Source organism: Embiotoca jacksoni, unplaced genomic scaffold, assembly GCF_022577435.1.
Source record: "Embiotoca jacksoni isolate LCO1_2020_lvr unplaced genomic scaffold, fEmbJac1.0.p SCAF_10, whole genome shotgun sequence".
Lineage (NCBI taxonomy): Eukaryota > Metazoa > Chordata > Actinopteri > Embiotocidae > Embiotoca > Embiotoca jacksoni.
Window position 1 is genome coordinate 19,559,285 of NW_027185230.1, and position 16,611 is coordinate 19,575,895.

The window sequence follows — 16,611 nt, forward strand, 5'->3', positions numbered from 1 at the left end:
AGAAGACACAAACATCATTGATCAGCTAGATTTCTATTTCTTCTTTTTGTCTCGCAGTTAAGAGTTAAACCGGCAGGTTTGAGGGAACACGGAGTCCTGACACGTCTTCGCTGCAGTCAGCTGTTGACATCAACAACAACAACAACGAGGTCCGGAGAGCTTTTCTGAGGCAGATGGACTTAAAGTTTCATTCTTGATCTTCGAAGCAGCAATGAGAATCAACTTTCTGCTTTTCATCTCACAGACGAAGTGTCGGGAGGAAAAAAAAAAAAAAAAGGGAAATCTGAACATCTATGTTTCCATGACAACTGAGCAAACTCCCATCCTTTGAGAAAAACGATGTAATGTCGTCAAAAAGCTCCAGAATAGATACCGATCGTTTGCCCGTCACTTTAAAATCATCTGTGACTTTCCAGTTTTGCTCATCTGATGCATAAACAGGAAAAAGAGCATCGTGGGACGATCTGTTGACGCCGAGATCTCCCGACACAACAACTCATACATAGAAATGCTATACGGTGCGGCACTTGATAGATTTAAGACCACTGAGACGCTTGTGTTCACCACAGTAAACATGTTGTGCATCTTTGGAAGCGAAACTTCAAGGCCTCCTTTTTCATTGTTATTTGTCAGTTTGAGTGACACGGATCACGACGGCACCCCGCCGGGTGGAACACAGAGCGGACAGAAGACCCGGCTGATCTCCTCCCGTGATCACGCCGAGGAGGCGAGTCCCGCCGACAGCAGGGAGCCCGCGCACCGACACCAGACTCCGAATCATCTCAGGTTAGTGGAGAGCTTCTCTTGGAGTTGGACACTAACTGTGGAGGTAGTGCTGTCCAGTGGATCGGACACGTGTACAACAGGTCACGCTAACTGGATCGTGGTTGTGATTCTTGGGCTCGAGACATAAAGATGCAGCTCCACGTGAAATGAAGGAGAACAATGAAATGTGAATGTTCCTTCCAGCAGCACCAACGCAGAGTTTCACCTTCTGGAGGACAGAAATGGAGATGAAGTGTTTTCTGTTTAAGGTTCAACCGTTTTATTCTCTGTAAGCTGCAGCAGACTTTCGGTTTTATTATTTGACAGGTCGGTAACATCCTTATAAATTATGACTAATGTTTGCATGTTCAGCTGCTGAATATATGCCAATAAAACTTCATATTCATAGAGTGATAATGGAAATATTCCAACTTGTTGACATGTTTATGTGCTGCTGCGCTCCAGAGAAGAAGAGTCGGTTCCTGAATATCTGAAGACAAACTGACACAAAACCAGAACACTTATTTTGTTGCTACTGTATGTTCTTGAAATTAATTATAAAATGTTTTTTTGTACGGTCAAGAATATTTTGAATTATTGTGATATTGTTTTAAGATCAGCCCTTATTGAATATGTCTCGTGATTTCTACAAAACTGCATCGTCCTTTTCAGGTAATTACACGCAAAAAAAAAAAAAAAAAGAAGTAAACCTGTTGCTGCATTGTTTAGTTTTCTGATATTTCACACATTTCTTTTAAGCTGGTTTTTAATGTCCTTTTGTTTTCAGGTGATTTTAGTTGTGCAACTGACTGAAAACTCAATTTTCTCCAAAGGCTGCAACTACTTTTCTGTTTGTTAGCCGTCCGAATGTGTTTTGGATTCATCATTTAGTCTATTAAACAGCAAAAAGCATGATGTATTTCTGTCAGTCCAAAACCAAGTCCAAGATATTTGTTTTCCCATCATCCATATATGGCAAACAAAAGCAGAAAATCAGAAGCAACAGATTTCTGGTGTTTTTTCTTGAAAAACAACTTCTTTCTTTTCATTGATAAATTGATGAATAATTACAGCTGTGAGTTTATTGGTGCTGCTGGAGACGCTCGTGGGATAGTCAAGTATTTCAAAATTCTTGTTACAGTAATTGCAATGTAAAGAAGCGTCGCTCCCACGTGAACAGAAGCAGGTGACCGACTGTGGAGCTGCACTGCTGGTTTCCCCCCCGCTCGCCTGCCAGGCTGACGGGGGGGAATAATTTCATGTCACAAGATTGTCCGTGTTTCCTCGTGAATTTCGTTCTTGTCAAACCCAAAGTGAGAATTTGCCAAAACAGGTCAGGCGAACCGCTTCAAGAGATAAGAGACCTCTCTCTGAACTCCTCTTTAAAAGGACACCTTGACATTTTGATTCCAGCCAGATGTTTTCATTCAGCGCGGTTTGCTGCGTCTGAACTGCCAGACGTTAACATTCCTCACTGAAACACGCGGATGTGATTTTGCTGCAAATCCGCCGCCTCAGTGAGGAATGATAACAGCCACGTTCACAGTCAACTCAAAAACTATTCGCTCCTCGTAGAAGGAGTGCATGTGGATGAAACGCGACTTTCAAAGTGTCAAAGTCTCCAGTTAAAGTCGGGTCTTAGTTTCCCATCCAACGTAAATCCATCAGTATGTTACTGCACCTACAGAGAGGTGGTGGCGCTGTTTCTGCACAGACGCACAGATCTGACAACGGCCCAGTGGTTGACTGACCGGGGGGGGGGGGGGGGGGGGGGGGGGGGGGGGGCATGCCATGGACGTCATTCAGCAGGAGTGAGGAAGAATGAGTGATGAGTGAGGGGGGGAGGTGTGTGTGTGTGGGGGGGGGGGGGGGGGGGGGAGTAAAGCAAAGGCACGACAGATTGAGTAGAAAAAAAACAAAAAACTTAACGGTTCGTTTCACAAACTCGGGAACGAGGCTCGTTTCGGCGGCGCGTCGGTCTGCAGGCCGACCGCTCAGCTGACCTCTGACCTCTGACCTCTGGCACGCCTCAGCTCGTCCTCCTGCTTCGGTTCGCTACGAGGCCGACTGACACAGTGGTGGGGGTCTCTGAGGCAGGCTGGGACGGAGCGAGAGAGAGAGAGAGAGAGAGAGTGTGTGTGTGTGTGTGTGTGTGTGTGTGTGTGTGTGTGTGTGTGTGTGTTAGTGTGTTAGTGTGTGTTAGTGTCAGAGTGAAAAGGCAGCAGGGCCAGTCCTCGGTATTGTTCCTTGAAATCTCTTTTCTCCGTCTCGGTCGGGTTGGGGTGGGGGGTCAGGGTCGGTGGGGGGTCGGGGTCGGTGGGGGGGCCCGGTGGCCGTCAGCCGTCTCTGCATCGGCCTCTGTGATGTGCGATGTCCTCAGTATCGGTACATGTCATAAGTACTGACCCAGGAGGAGGGAAACGCCCACGAGGGAAACCTTCGGAGGATTTCCTCCAGCTGTGCAGTCCGCTGGTCTTCCCCGAAGAAATAGTGGGAGGATATGGCGACGGAGATCATCCCCTCGGGGCCGGAGGGGTCGGGGTCCCTGGGAGGCTGATGGACAGAGGGACAAAGGGACAGAGGGACAGAGGGACAGAGTTAAAACCAGGACTGTTAGCGACCTAAAAAACACGTGTGGAGGGAGTTTAAGGGTCGTGGAGGTGGTCTCTGTCCTGAGGACGTGATCTCCGTCCTGAGGACGTGGTCTCCGTCCTGAGGACGTGGTCTCCGTCCTGAGGACGTGGTCTCCGTCCTGAGGACGTGATCTCCGTCCTGAGGACGTGGTCTCCGTCCTGAGGACGTGATCTCCGTCCTGAGGACGTGGTCTCCGTCCTGAGGACGTGCGTTTAGTTCAAATCTCTGATCCTCCAGTTTAAACATTTTCTCGTGTCCTAATCCGACGCCGTCAGCTGATGAACTGAAGAACTCCAGAAATGTCAGGAATGAAAAGAATTATTCAAAAAAAAAAAAAAAAAAAATCCTCTGAGTCTGAACGCTGTTTAATCTGTTTGGATTCAAAGAGGAACTTCAGGCTGTCAAATGTTCAACAGGTGATTTACGTGTTGCTGTTGGCACGGCAACAGTCTCAAAGGAGTTACAGGAGAAGGAGACACCGCTCATGTCTTCATGATAATATGAGCCAGAGGGAAAACAATCTGACGACTTAACATGTAAATATTAAGTGGATTCGTGTGTTTTCCAAAATTTGGACACTTCCTTGAAATACACAAATTATAACACATTTAAATTACTGAGGGATGCATCTGATTTTTAACACCAAAAGAACATTCGCCATCAAAAAAGTAAAAGTGAACTCTTATGGCGTCACCTCCACTCACCTTAAAAGAATGTTAACAGGTACGAGAAGTACGACAGGTGTGTTTATCTGCAGCCGGTACCTGTATTTCAAACCAGAAGGTCCACGTGGGGGCGTCCAGGCCGTGGGAATAGAAGACAAAGTATTCTCCACTCAGGTCGAACTGAGGCGTCCCGTCTCCGAAGGACCAGGTGGAGAGACTGGCGCCCCGGTGAGGCATCAGATACAGGGACATGTGGCTGGGACCTGCAGGACACAGGACAGCACCAACAGTAAGGACCTTTACTTTAATCTATCTCATCTATCAGCTGATTTATGAGCCAAGTTTGTGTGATGTGACTCAGTTCTTCCACTTTCTGCAGCCACCCGTCTCCATCTGTGTCGGTTCGGTTACATGAAGGGTTCCTGACCTTTCACACTGAACACCATCTTGACGGTTCCCCAGCTCGTCTCTTCTCTGGACGTCAGGCTGAACTCCACCGGAGAGCTCGGAGACACTTCTGCAGCAGGAAGGTACCAGTTCTTCCTACAAACGTGCCACAGTACTCGTGAAGGTGACGTTTAAAGTAGAAATGAAAGCAGGCTTGGTCGTGCTACAGCTGACAATAGTGTTGTTGTAGTACTGACTTGCTGAGGAACTTGACGGGCAGGAACCAGGGGTATCCGCAGAAGGGCCGGTCCTCCCGGCAGTGGGTCCGGATGCTGTCGTTGATCTCGGGTATGTGGGGCGTGACGTGCTGCATGCCGGTGTAGTCGAAGCTGTTTATCCACAGACCGGAGTCTCGGCTCTCCAGCTGCCCCTGCAGGTTGTGGAGGGTCCGTGTTGTGTGCTGCAGGCAGAGATTCATCAATTCAGCTCGCTTTCCTTCAACCTGCCTCCAGCTGCAGCGGTTTCACTCGCTGAATCTCAATAGAAAGATTTAATGGAGCTCAATAGAGACGTCAGTGACGTCACTCACTGCTTTGGGAACTGACGGTTTTTATGAAACCATCAACCACAAGATGTTTAATTAAGATGTTTTAATGCGTGCACCTGCATGTCTTCTGCCACTTGTGCTTCCTTCGTTTAATTGAGGCAATTTTTCTGACTTTCAAAACAACGTTTTCACATTTCTTTAAAGAGCGATGAAAGAGTGAAGCTGCAGGAGGAACTTTGAATCGGTTGATGATCAACCTATAAAAGCTTTTTTGACTGTGACTTCTATTTCTTCCACTTTCTGTGCAGCTGTAGTCGATTGTTTAGAAATGTCTGTTTGTATTTAGTAATTATATCTTCTATACCTTATGCAAATTGACGATACTGTTTATTTCGATCTGCTTAGTTTTAACTCATGTTGCTCTTTTTCTATTCAGATAAAACCGACTACTCATTCATGTCCTGTGCTCTTTGTGTCTGACTGTTCATCTTCACCTGGAAACAAGTCGGCCACCAGTCTGCAGTATTTCACAACATTGAGTTTTACAGTGACTTCAAAAAGCAAAGAAGAAACATTTGCATAATTTATAGCCTCCATCCAGCCAATGATTGGACTTGTGTTTCTCTTGGATACGAGTGTCTGTGTGTGATTTGTAACTCTGAACCTGCAGGAAGACTCTCTTTGGTCGCGGGCTGTCTTGACTGCCTGAATAAGGAAAGAGGACCCCGGAGGAAACCACCAGGAACATGACGACGAAGACCGAGCCCAGACCGGCCAGGATCCACTTCGTGCTCCGGACCAAATAGATGAAATGCAGCTGAGTCAGACAAAAAAAAAAATCGGTTACCGAGCTGCTATTTTAAAAGGACAGAAAATGCAGCAAGAAACCTAAAACACAGTCTTTAAGATTTACATAAAATTTTACTACTACGATTAAACAGTTTGCTCAAACAAATGTTTCAGCTAGACGATTCAAAACAGTTGTTCAGTCATGTACAATTTATTCTTGCTTTAAAATAAAGATCCAGAGTAGTTACTCATCGTTGTATCCAAGGTGGGAATACTCACAAAATAAGAGGAGAGGAAGATGGTTGCCAGGGTGACCAAGGAGGCCAGCACCACCTCGGGGGGGATCTCCGTGCCACTGCGGCCCATGATGGGCGTGAAAATCTCAAACACCACCCAGATGAGGAACATGAAGTGGATGTAGGGCAGCGCCAGGCCGAACAGGTAGAGGACGCTGTATTTCATTGACGCTCCTGGAAATAAAGAGTAAAGAGTTTGTCAGACCAAACTGACCCGGCCGAGGATCACACTGTCAGCCTGGAGTTTCAACTACATCTTAAAAACATGTCCCGATCTCTCGTATTTGTTAAACAGGGTTGATCTGAGGTGGAGTCTTTACCTCTGTGTTTAAATTCCCTCGCCAGCAGGATTCGGGTGGCCAGAGGGAATGCTACCATCAGCATGGGCACGTAGGCCGAACACAAGCCCTGATGGGTCAACCACACCAGGCTGCAGCACCACAGCAGCAAGCTCACGTCGAAGAAGAGGTCGCCCAGCTCCACCAGACGGACTCCCTGCGTGGGGAAAACACACAAACACAAGCAGGTCAGAGACGTTGGTGCTGCTTTGATAGTCGGGAATCAACTGATGAGCACTTAAGGAAAAAAAAAAAAAAGGCTCATCAATTACACTGATGTGAAACATATTTAGCATCTTAATTCAAATGATTTACCCTCCATATTCAATGCAGGTTTATCGTGTTTATTTGTAATTATTTATTAGTAAAAGTCGTTTGACATCGAAGAAGTTATTTTTTGCTGGCATCATCTTATTTAAACTGCAGAGAAGATAATCACTAACTGAACAAGAACAAAGAATCAATGACATGAGGTGGTATTTTGTACTTCCTACATCCCCTCTGACATATCCTGAAACTAAAACTCTGAAATAAAGGAGCCGTGAGTGCATCACTGGCTGAGCAAATTGTATTTGAAATCTTCAAACTTTCAGGACTGATGATTTGTGTCTGCTTTATTAAATCAAATCCACGAGTCACAACTAGACTTTTTTGTTGTTGAAGAAAATACCAAGCAGAATTAGAGCAAAGATACGCTCTGTTCTGTTAATAGAGATTTTGTTTCATTGAAGCGTTATGTAATCTGGGACAAAGGTTAGTCTGTGTCCTTTCTGGAGAGCAGCCAGGATATGCTGCAGTTCATATTGTGGTAAACGGCAGCTCCAGATGAAAATCAACTTTCTGCAGTGGTATCAACTCTTAATGTACACTTCTCTTTACTCCACGTCAAAAACACAACATGTCCATCGAAACGCAAACATCTGTCTCTAAAAGGTACAAAAGAGTTTCACCAGAATAAAAGTCTCCCTTTAACGAATGCAAGAAATATGTTTTGCTTTAAGCAGAGATGCCGAAGAAACCATAAGATGCTCCCTCCTGCTCTGACTATCAGAAACCACAGAGACAACACCGTGTTGTGAATCTTTATTTGGTGAATGACTGTGTGCATGTGACTGACAGATGACTGACTGTCAGCACCTCCACAGTTTTATTATCACACAGACAGACAAACACACAAAGAGCGACTGTTCTGTAATCTGCGAGGAGGAAGAGGAACCGTCGGGCTTTCTCCTCTCTGCTCTTCGCTTCTTATTAAATGGGAGCTGAACGAGAAATGTTTTCCTCATATCTCTTTACCTCCAAAAATAAATGAAAAACAGGAACGAGAGGGGTTAGTACCGCTTTCATTACGCTCGACTGAACGAAGTGTTCACGAGATGTATCTTTCAAGATATTAATTTACTTTCAGCTTCAAATATTTCAACACTCACCTTTGACTAATCACATTTCTGCCCCTCAATAAATACAACTGTGATTTAGAAAGAAGCTCCATCTTCAGCGCTGATGGAAGATGTGGAATAAAACAAGATTGACTAAGGTTTCATAATTAGTGTTTCTGATCCGTCTCGTGTTCATTTTACAACAAATTTACAGGCCACTTCAACACCATCGACCGTTTCCTGTTTTAAACTTGCTGTCCTAAGTTTAAGGAAACTCCATCACCTACCCCGTAGTACAGGTTCTTGGCCAGCGTGTGGACGAGGATCATCTTGCCGGTGGCTGCAGCTCCGTACAGGCAGATGGAGGCGTAGAAATGGTTGTACCAGAACATGGAGCGGCCCAACAGAGTGACGAGCAGGGCCACGATCAGCACCGACAGCAGGGTGACAAACCAGCTCAGCACCGCTACACCTGTGGCGCAGGCCAGATCTCGAACATAGCGCCATCCTGAGGCCAGATGGATGAAAGACAAAAAACAAACAGATTCATTAACGTGTCATCAAGTTCTTCTACAGAACAATGAAACCAGCGAGTGAAGACATTAGACCTGAAACCATACATCGGGACCATACAAACCTCACCCTGCATTTTTCAAGAGAAAGTCACAAAGAGAAAAACCCACAACTCACACAACCGGCACAGGAAATGAAATGACACATCCACAACAGGAAGCGGCAACCTACCCCCGTTGCCAGGCAGTGAGGCTCTCTTGGCCAGATAGAGGAAGGTGAACGTGGCGACCATGTAGTTGAGGATGGTCCCGACACGTGCCGGGTAAGCCACGACTACGACCCCCAGCAGGTCGAAAAATACCATGTTGCCATGACGATACTCTGAGGAGTCGGCCAACTTCTCTGACATTACCAGGTACTTCAGGACCGCCAGGATGTTGTCGCCTAGAAACAGGAAGCGAGGAGAGATGTGAAGAAATTCAAAGCAATATAGAGTCGCAGTACATCGACTGGAGAGACAACGGAACAACTAGGACCGTTACTCAGTCATAGTTGGAGGTTTCCACCATTTGTAATTCTACTCCCACAATCAGAGGAATTATGTGACTTAATATGAAAGTAATATCTTCACTATCATCTGACAACATCATTCGATAGTGACCTATATCACTTTCTTTTATTTATTTAATGGTGACTCAGTGTAACTGTCTGACCTGCAGAACCGGCTTCAGAGCTGACAAACAGACGGAAGTTTCTGCAGCAATAAAACCATGTTTACACGAACATGAAAAATGTAAAATACAAGACACAGCACAGACAAGCAAATAATGGTTTCTGTGTTGAGCCTTAAATTCTTCAATTGTTTAATTTCTCTATTAGATTATATGTCATATTATTGGTAATTAGAGTATATAAACAGTTATGAAAGATTAATGGAGGAACATTCAGAATGTAAATCATACTGTAATCACTGCTAACACATCTCGACCCTCATACTCACACAACGGTTTGTTTTGTGAGAGGATGATAAGAAATCAGGATGGAGAATCGAGAAAGTGTGTGTGTGTGTGTGTGTGTGTGTGTGTGTGTGTGTGTGTGTGTGTGTGTGTACTGTGTACACATGGAGGCAGCAGTATGGAGATCAGCACAGACAAAAGAAACTCAGCTTCTCACACACACGCGCGCGCACACACATACAGACACACACACACACACACACATATACACATACACACACATATATATATATACACACACACACACACACACACACACACACACACACACACAGAGAAGAGACAAAGCTCAGTTGTTCTTCCGCCTGGTGGGCTCACTCCGACCAAACAGTGTCAACAACTGAGTGCACAACAACAACTACTTGTTCATGTAGCGTTCACTGCTTATGATGAAACCACAACTTTTCTTCCTGAATTTCTCCGAGACGAAACCAAAATTGATAAGAAAGATAAGACAAACGTGTAAAAAGTCATATATTGTGATTTTATCTGCAGTAACATGGTTATATTGCTGTGCCCTTATTGATAGTTTTTTTTTTTTTCATCTTTATAAGAGAGACCGAGGCACGCTGCCACGCTTCGTCCAGACGCCGAGCCGTCAGGTAGATTTTTTTTTAAGAGGAGGCCGAGAATGTGCCGAGTTCATCACAAGCTTCAAAAGAGCTACTGGTGGTATCTTCATCGTCTGTGCTGTGGCCCACTCTCCACCTCACAAAACTCTCCTGCCTCCTTCTTCACAGACTAAAAATACCGTCTCCCACCCTCTGAAATCTCACCGTCTCTAATAATTCATGCCTTTCGTGGCGAGTTGCTGCGCCGGGTGGAAGAGGAGCGAGGTGTCCAGTAGCTGAGCGAGAGAGCAAAGATGCCAACTGTCTCCGTTTTTTAGTGCTGACTGACTGGATTCTCTGCTAAGTAAAGCAAAATAATTCAGCAACACAGACGCGAGATAAATGAGGGCAACAGCCTGCAGCCGGTGTGTGTGTGTGTGTGTGTGTGTGTGTGTGTGTGTGTGTGTGTGTGTGTATCTCTAAGTCCTCCGTGCTGAAAAAGAGATCAAAGAACTGCTGACCGGCCTCAGACTGGAGGACAAAACAAATACGCAGCATGTGTCCGTGACAAAAAGATGACGCTGCAGTGACCGCTCTCTCCTTGACACACGCACACGCACACGCACACGCACACACCTGCTGAATCTATTCAAACTGTTAAATAAAAGCGGATCACATGTTTATGTGTGAGGTCAGACGTGTACCGGCTCTCTGGATGGAGTCGGTCAGGATCCTGTTGGCCGTGTCGTACTTGGTGTGGTAGATGAAACCATTTTCAATGAAAGCCAGATCGATGCCTGTTAAACCAAAAAGAGAAAATAATCCAGTTGAAGTGTCAGGGAGTGAAAGCATGTTTGCTTTGTTTGTCTATAACACACTGGATTTTCCTTTTTTAACTTTGACATACCTCCATTATGAATTTATCTAGTGCCCTCTAATGATTGCTGGTCTCACCTGGGATGTTTCCAAAGTCCCTGTAGATGCGGAAGTCGGTGTCAGAGGGGATGATGCCGCTCTGAAAGACCTCCTGGCCGACCACCGAGGCGAAGGGGTGCTTGGCTGCGTTCACGTAGGCCTGAACCAACCACGGGTTCTCTGGACCTTCAAGGGAGGAAAAGCCTGAGATGTTTTGGATACTGAACAGTAGTTTGTAACAGAGTAATCATTGTGATATATATTTATATAATAATGCAGATACAATCGGTATATAATACAAACCATGTCAGGACTGTTCAGACATTAGTAACACGTAAAACTGCGCCGCATTCTTTGCAGGCTTTTCCATACGTATAAATAAGTATAGATAGTTGGCTAAAAGTGTGGTGCTTTTTAAAGTAATGCTAAGGTGAGGCCCGTTTATCAAACATGATGGGTACAGACCTGTCTGGAAAACAACCTCTTTGCCTCCAACACCTGCAGCCTCCAGGTTAATGAAGGCTCGCACCTGCTTGGCCCAGGGATGCTGAGTAATGAAACCGTGACTCGCCTGATAGAGAAATAAAAAAAATAAATCAAGACAAGAGGAGGAAAGTAAGAATGAGGCAGAAAAACTAAGAAAAACAAAATGAGAGAAGCTTTAAATAAAGTTTGTGTGGACAGGCTACATCCAGATAGCACGGCACGTGTCCTGTGTTTTACCTGCAGTATATTTTCCTCCGCCCCGTTAAAGAGGAAGATAACCCCATGGTGAAGAGGAGTGGACTGGTTGGCCAGAGAGTGGAGGACTTCCAGCATCACTGCACAGCTCACTGCATCGTCACTGGCACCTAAAACCAGGAAACCAGCGAACGTGTGTCAGGAATGCTAAACAGGGAGCTCCCAGTTACCTTCCACATTTCTATCAGGCGGTAGAAATGTGTTTACACACAAACAGGCATGTAATCGTGCATCAGTATGACCCGCTTATCGTGACCCAGTGGAGGTAAAAAAGAAATACCCAGATGGTGGAGATAAAAAAAACGCTGAGCACAAACGCATGAGAATGAAGGAAGCCAGCCTCGAGTGGAAACGTGAAGAATGCGACAAGTTGGCTAAAAACTCAGCTCCCACTGCTGGTTGGTGAGAGCACAAAAAAAGAAAGCAGAAAAGAGCATGTGAACGGGGGCATGTGATGCAGAAAGATTAGACAGGTTAGTGTGAGGAACAGTTTACTGAGAATAAATGCAAAGAAAGGGAAGATTGACCTCGAGATCAGAGAGCTAAACTGAGACATCATGTGCTCTGGATTTCTAGACATGCGCTCATGAAGTGTGTGTGTGTGTGTGGGGAGGGGGGGGGGGGGGGGGGGGGAGGCCTTCACTGTCCATCCGGGTACCATTCATGCTTCTGTCCCGGTCACTTATGTCCGCCGCATATTAATCCATGACCATGAAAGGCCGGTAGGTTCATCTGTGCATGTTAGCTTTAACTGGATGAATCGTACTGTAGGTGCTTTGAATTAAACCGTCAGCTGACCTGCGCCTACGTTCAACCTACGAGGAAATAAAAATGTGCAAAACAAGGCGCCGCCTGTCTTTATTCTCCCCTTTTTTTTTTTCCATCGATATTTTTTTACACTCACAAATATTTTGAGTTCCAAGAAATCAAAGTCCTGGCAGGCAGCAGAAGACATGAAAAGGTACGAGTATCTTCCTGCATCTTATGGTCCACACCTCTTGGGTCAATTTCCTTTTACCGGAGAAGCTGTGTGTGAAAATTTATGTGTGTGTGTGTGTGTGTGTGTGTGTGTGTGTGTGTGTGTGTGTGTGTGTGTGTGTGTGTGTGTGTGTATGTGTGTGTGTGTGCCTGCGTGCGTGCGTGTGTGTGTGTGTGTGTGTGTGTGTGTGTGTGTGTATGTGTGTGTGTGTGTGCCTGCCTGCGTGCGTGCGTGTGTGTGTGTGTGTGTGTGTGTGTTAGGAAAACATGCCTCCCCAGCAGGCTGAAGGGCGTGTAGTTAAACAGTGAAAAATTCCTGAATTAAAACCAGACAAAGACGCGATGGCTCCAGGCTGAAATGTGCCACCTATCTTTAGCAAACAAGCACAAAGTCGCTGTTTGTGATGAATTAAGTTTTCTAGATTGCCTGGCTGTTGCCGTCTAAATTTCAAGCCGTGTAGTCCACATGACAAGCGCACAACACGGGACACAAACGAGGATATTAATATCACAGACTAATTGAGAACTTGCATGTTGGGAGTTGGAAGGATTTGTGAGGATACAGCCAAAAGCAAGAGATTTAAAAGGTTAATCATTATCCTCTGGGGACGGTAAACTTCTGTACCAAATTGAACACACAAAAAAACCAGCCAGTAATTGTTCGAATATGTCACTTCAAAAGAAAAATGTGAACTTGGTGGTGACCAAAGTCAGCAGGTTTCATCCTTTGAGGACCATGAACGACAATTTCATGATGATACTTTCAATAGGCGCTTTGATTATGCAATCTAGAAAAAACAATACATAAACACTGGCAAAAACACTTCCAACGTTCCTTACAGCTTTTTAGAGTTACATATCCACAAAGTACTGATCCTCTTTACTCAACATCCTCAACAGCCAACAAACAACAACAAATCCTCAGTGAAAGTGCACAGATTCACAAAAATGAATCAGTACAAAAATGGCACACTTAAAAAGACCGATTTGATCAAATACGCAGGAGTTATTACAGAAGAATATTCTGATCCATCGAGTTCAAGACTGACATTTGGAAACCGGTTCAAATTTGGCCTCGAGGCGTTTTCTGCATGTACCAACATGGGAGCTTTAAACCTTTATCATAAATAAAATGAATATAAAAAGTTCCAGCACTTTCAGTGCTCACATAAGCAAAAGGAAAACCTGTTAAGTAAATAAGAAGGACTGTTTTTGTACCGGGACTGTTGGCCACTGTGTCGAAGTGGCAGTTGGCCAGCATGAAGTGCTGCGAGCCGCCTTTGGGCTCCAGCCGGACCACGATGTTGGTGACGCGGTCGTAGAAGCTGGTGAAGCCTCCGAGGAAGTCGATGGAGAAAGAGCCGGTGGGACGCTGCACATCGACGGTGAGTTGATGGGTGCCGGCTGCCATCTCCAGCCGGATCTCCTTAATCTGCTCCAACAAGTAGTCCACCGTCAGGACCTCGTTCTCGTGGCTGCCCACCGGCCGCGGCCCGACGCTGGTGATCCGCTCCAGGTGCCGTCTCCATTGTGAGGTGAAGGAAGAGCAAAAAGGGAACAAGAGAGAAAGAGAATATTAATGAGTGAAAACTCGTGAAATTGATAAATGCATTTCCTGAAGATATGGATGAGCTTGCTGACATGGTTGCAGACAGATGCACATGGTTTGTACATGTGCATAGCTGCAGGTGTGTTTGTGAGACCGCTGGCTGTGTCGAATTACAAAATATTTGTGCACCCATACTCAAGATTTTCTATTGGTGATGATGCTCAAACATCTCCGGCTCCAAAATGACATTATTTTACCGTATTTGGAGGAAGCTCAGCTTTTATCCCATCAACTAGAGACAATAAGTCAAATTAGAAATTCACTTTTAAAAGCAAACATCGTTGCTATGAGTTACAGCCACTGTTCTGACACAGCTGGATTGCAGTGAGATTTGTTTCTGAGCATTTCTTCCTCGTCACTGCACAGACTTCCTTAAAAAAAAGTAGAAAAGGAAATAAAGCAGAGATGCCCGATACGGGCCAGAAGAAAGAGAAGAACACGTGCTTCTTCTCGTTTTTTCTTTAAAAGAAAACAGCTGCTGCAGGTATTTTGTTCCTGCTGTTCGTGAAACATCCAGAGCTGCCTCGGCTTCCCACGCCAGTAAAAGTGCTGCAGTTGTAACGGATGTTTAAAGTCAACTTTAGAAGTGGTGAGGGAATAATTTGTGTCTTTAAACCAGGAAGGATGTGTTGTAGTCCAGCTGGGTTAAAAACAGAAAATGTCTGTTTATCCCATTTCTCTTGCTCGTGCCCCACCCCTCCCCCCTCCCGACAAAAAAACCCATCACAAAGTCTTCTGCTGCATGCAGTTTCTTCTTAATTTGTACCAAATGATATCACAGATGTCTGAGCTGCTGCCTGCAGTAACTGTGTTATGCTCATAATTCGAATCTGGATTTGCAGGTCATGGACTCCTGAAAGCCGTGATTGTGCCCAAAGAAGCTCAGAGAGCTCTAATCAGTTCAAATGCAGCATGCCTGACTCATTCACGGAGCAAAGCAGCCAAATGATGGCAAATCCTGCCGCCCGGCTCTTTTAAGAGCTCGACCGCGGCCCTGCTGACCTCCGATTCAGCGCCGTAATCCCTCCGTCTCACTGGTCCTTTAATCTGAACAGTTTCTTCTAAAGAACTTGCTGCATTTTTCATTCATCAATCTGACCAGTATTTGATCGAATCAATAAAGTGTTTGGAGGAGCAGGGCTGCCACCGACAGTTCCCGGCATTATTGATCAATCTGGTGATATTTTAAAATAACTGATAAATCATTTATTCTGCATCCTGTCAGGTTTCCAGAGGTGATGTCTATAAATGGCTCTTTTCTTCCCACTACAAGGCCAACGACCCAAAGAGATGAGGATTTAAATGAGTAAGAACAGCTGACTACACACAGATGCAACAGCTGTGCTCATATTTACTATTATGAGATAACAGAAATGAAACATTAAATCAGTGTCTTTTTTTTTTAAACACCTTATTTGTTTGTTTATTATTGTGCTTCCTGTCCTTTCCATTGTCTTTCAACGTTTCGTGGTATATTTCATGTTTGATGAAAGTCACTTTTGATTGAACCACAAATAAACAAAACTAGTTTTAGTTGACCTCAAAAAAACAAAACAAAAACCGACTTTTTGAGCCTTTCAGAAGTTTAAACTTGGTGTTTACGTCTCGTTTGAACAGACTAACAGCAGCGGGAGGGATCAACGGTGTCCCGCCTGCGTGGACACCTGTCCGCCTGTACCTTGGAGGTAAAGGTGGACCGGAAGAGACACCCGGCAGTGGTCTCCAGGCAGGTCTGTCCAAACTGGAGGAAAGGTTAGTCGGAGCTCCGCTGCCCCGAGCCCATGAGCAAACCCACTGAAGCTGGAGGAGACGTTATACTTGTATTTGTCTGAAACCTCACCTGGCTCTGACCGCGTTGAACTCGCCGGTCGGTTTTCCAATGACAAGCTGCTGCAACGACAAGTGAACGAGTCCCCACAGCAGCAGCACGAACAGCGCGACCAGCGCAGCCGCGAGTCCTTCCCGCAGCAAGTACAGCCTCACGGCGGGCTTCCTCTTCGGGTCACCGCTGCAGCCGTTATTCCCGCACCGGTCCGGGGAGCCGTCGTAGTCCGGAGCTACATACTGCTGTGTCCCGAAGGCTTTTATTCTCCGGACGGTGGTGTCGCTCTCCATTTCCGAGCCAGCGGTTCATCAGCAGCGAGCGTCGCTTTCGGCCGTCGCTGTTTTTCCTTCTCTTCTCTGGACGAGCGACGGGTCGCGCTGAGGGACAAACTTCACGAAGAGGGCGGGCGGCGAAGGCGCTGGATGAACGCGGAATAATAAACCCCCGTGCAGCAGGAGGACGAAGGACTTAGTCACTCCATTGAGAGCATTAGACGAAATAAACTATATAATCAAGCACTAGTTATTGCAGATTTTTTTTTTGGCACTTTAAAGGAATAGTTTAACCAATCTACTCACTGCTGCCATTTAGCTTAGCTTAGCACAAAGACTGTATGCAGGGGGAACAGCTGGGTGGACAAAACATCGGCATGTCGAGGGTGAA

The 16,611-nt window shown here is 45.5% G+C and overlaps 1 protein-coding gene across 1 annotated transcript; it reads right to left on the reverse strand.

Moving 5' to 3' along the window:
• Positions 1–2,536: 2,536 nt before the first annotated feature.
• LOC138212016 (endoplasmic reticulum metallopeptidase 1) lies at positions 2,537–16,291 on the reverse strand. The gene is made up of 15 exons (XM_069172259.1): positions 15,964–16,291; positions 13,733–14,037; positions 11,519–11,646; positions 11,261–11,366; positions 10,835–10,981; positions 10,585–10,677; positions 8,545–8,757; positions 8,088–8,308; positions 6,404–6,578; positions 6,067–6,257; positions 5,663–5,815; positions 4,709–4,911; positions 4,492–4,607; positions 4,164–4,327; positions 2,537–3,318 (listed from the first exon to the last, which is right to left on the reverse strand). The coding sequence occupies exons 1-15, from the start codon at positions 16,236–16,238 to the stop codon at positions 3,142–3,144; spliced, it is 2,667 nt and encodes an 888-aa protein (XP_069028360.1). The 5' UTR covers positions 16,239–16,291; the 3' UTR covers positions 2,537–3,141.
• Positions 16,292–16,611: the final 320 nt, after the last annotated feature.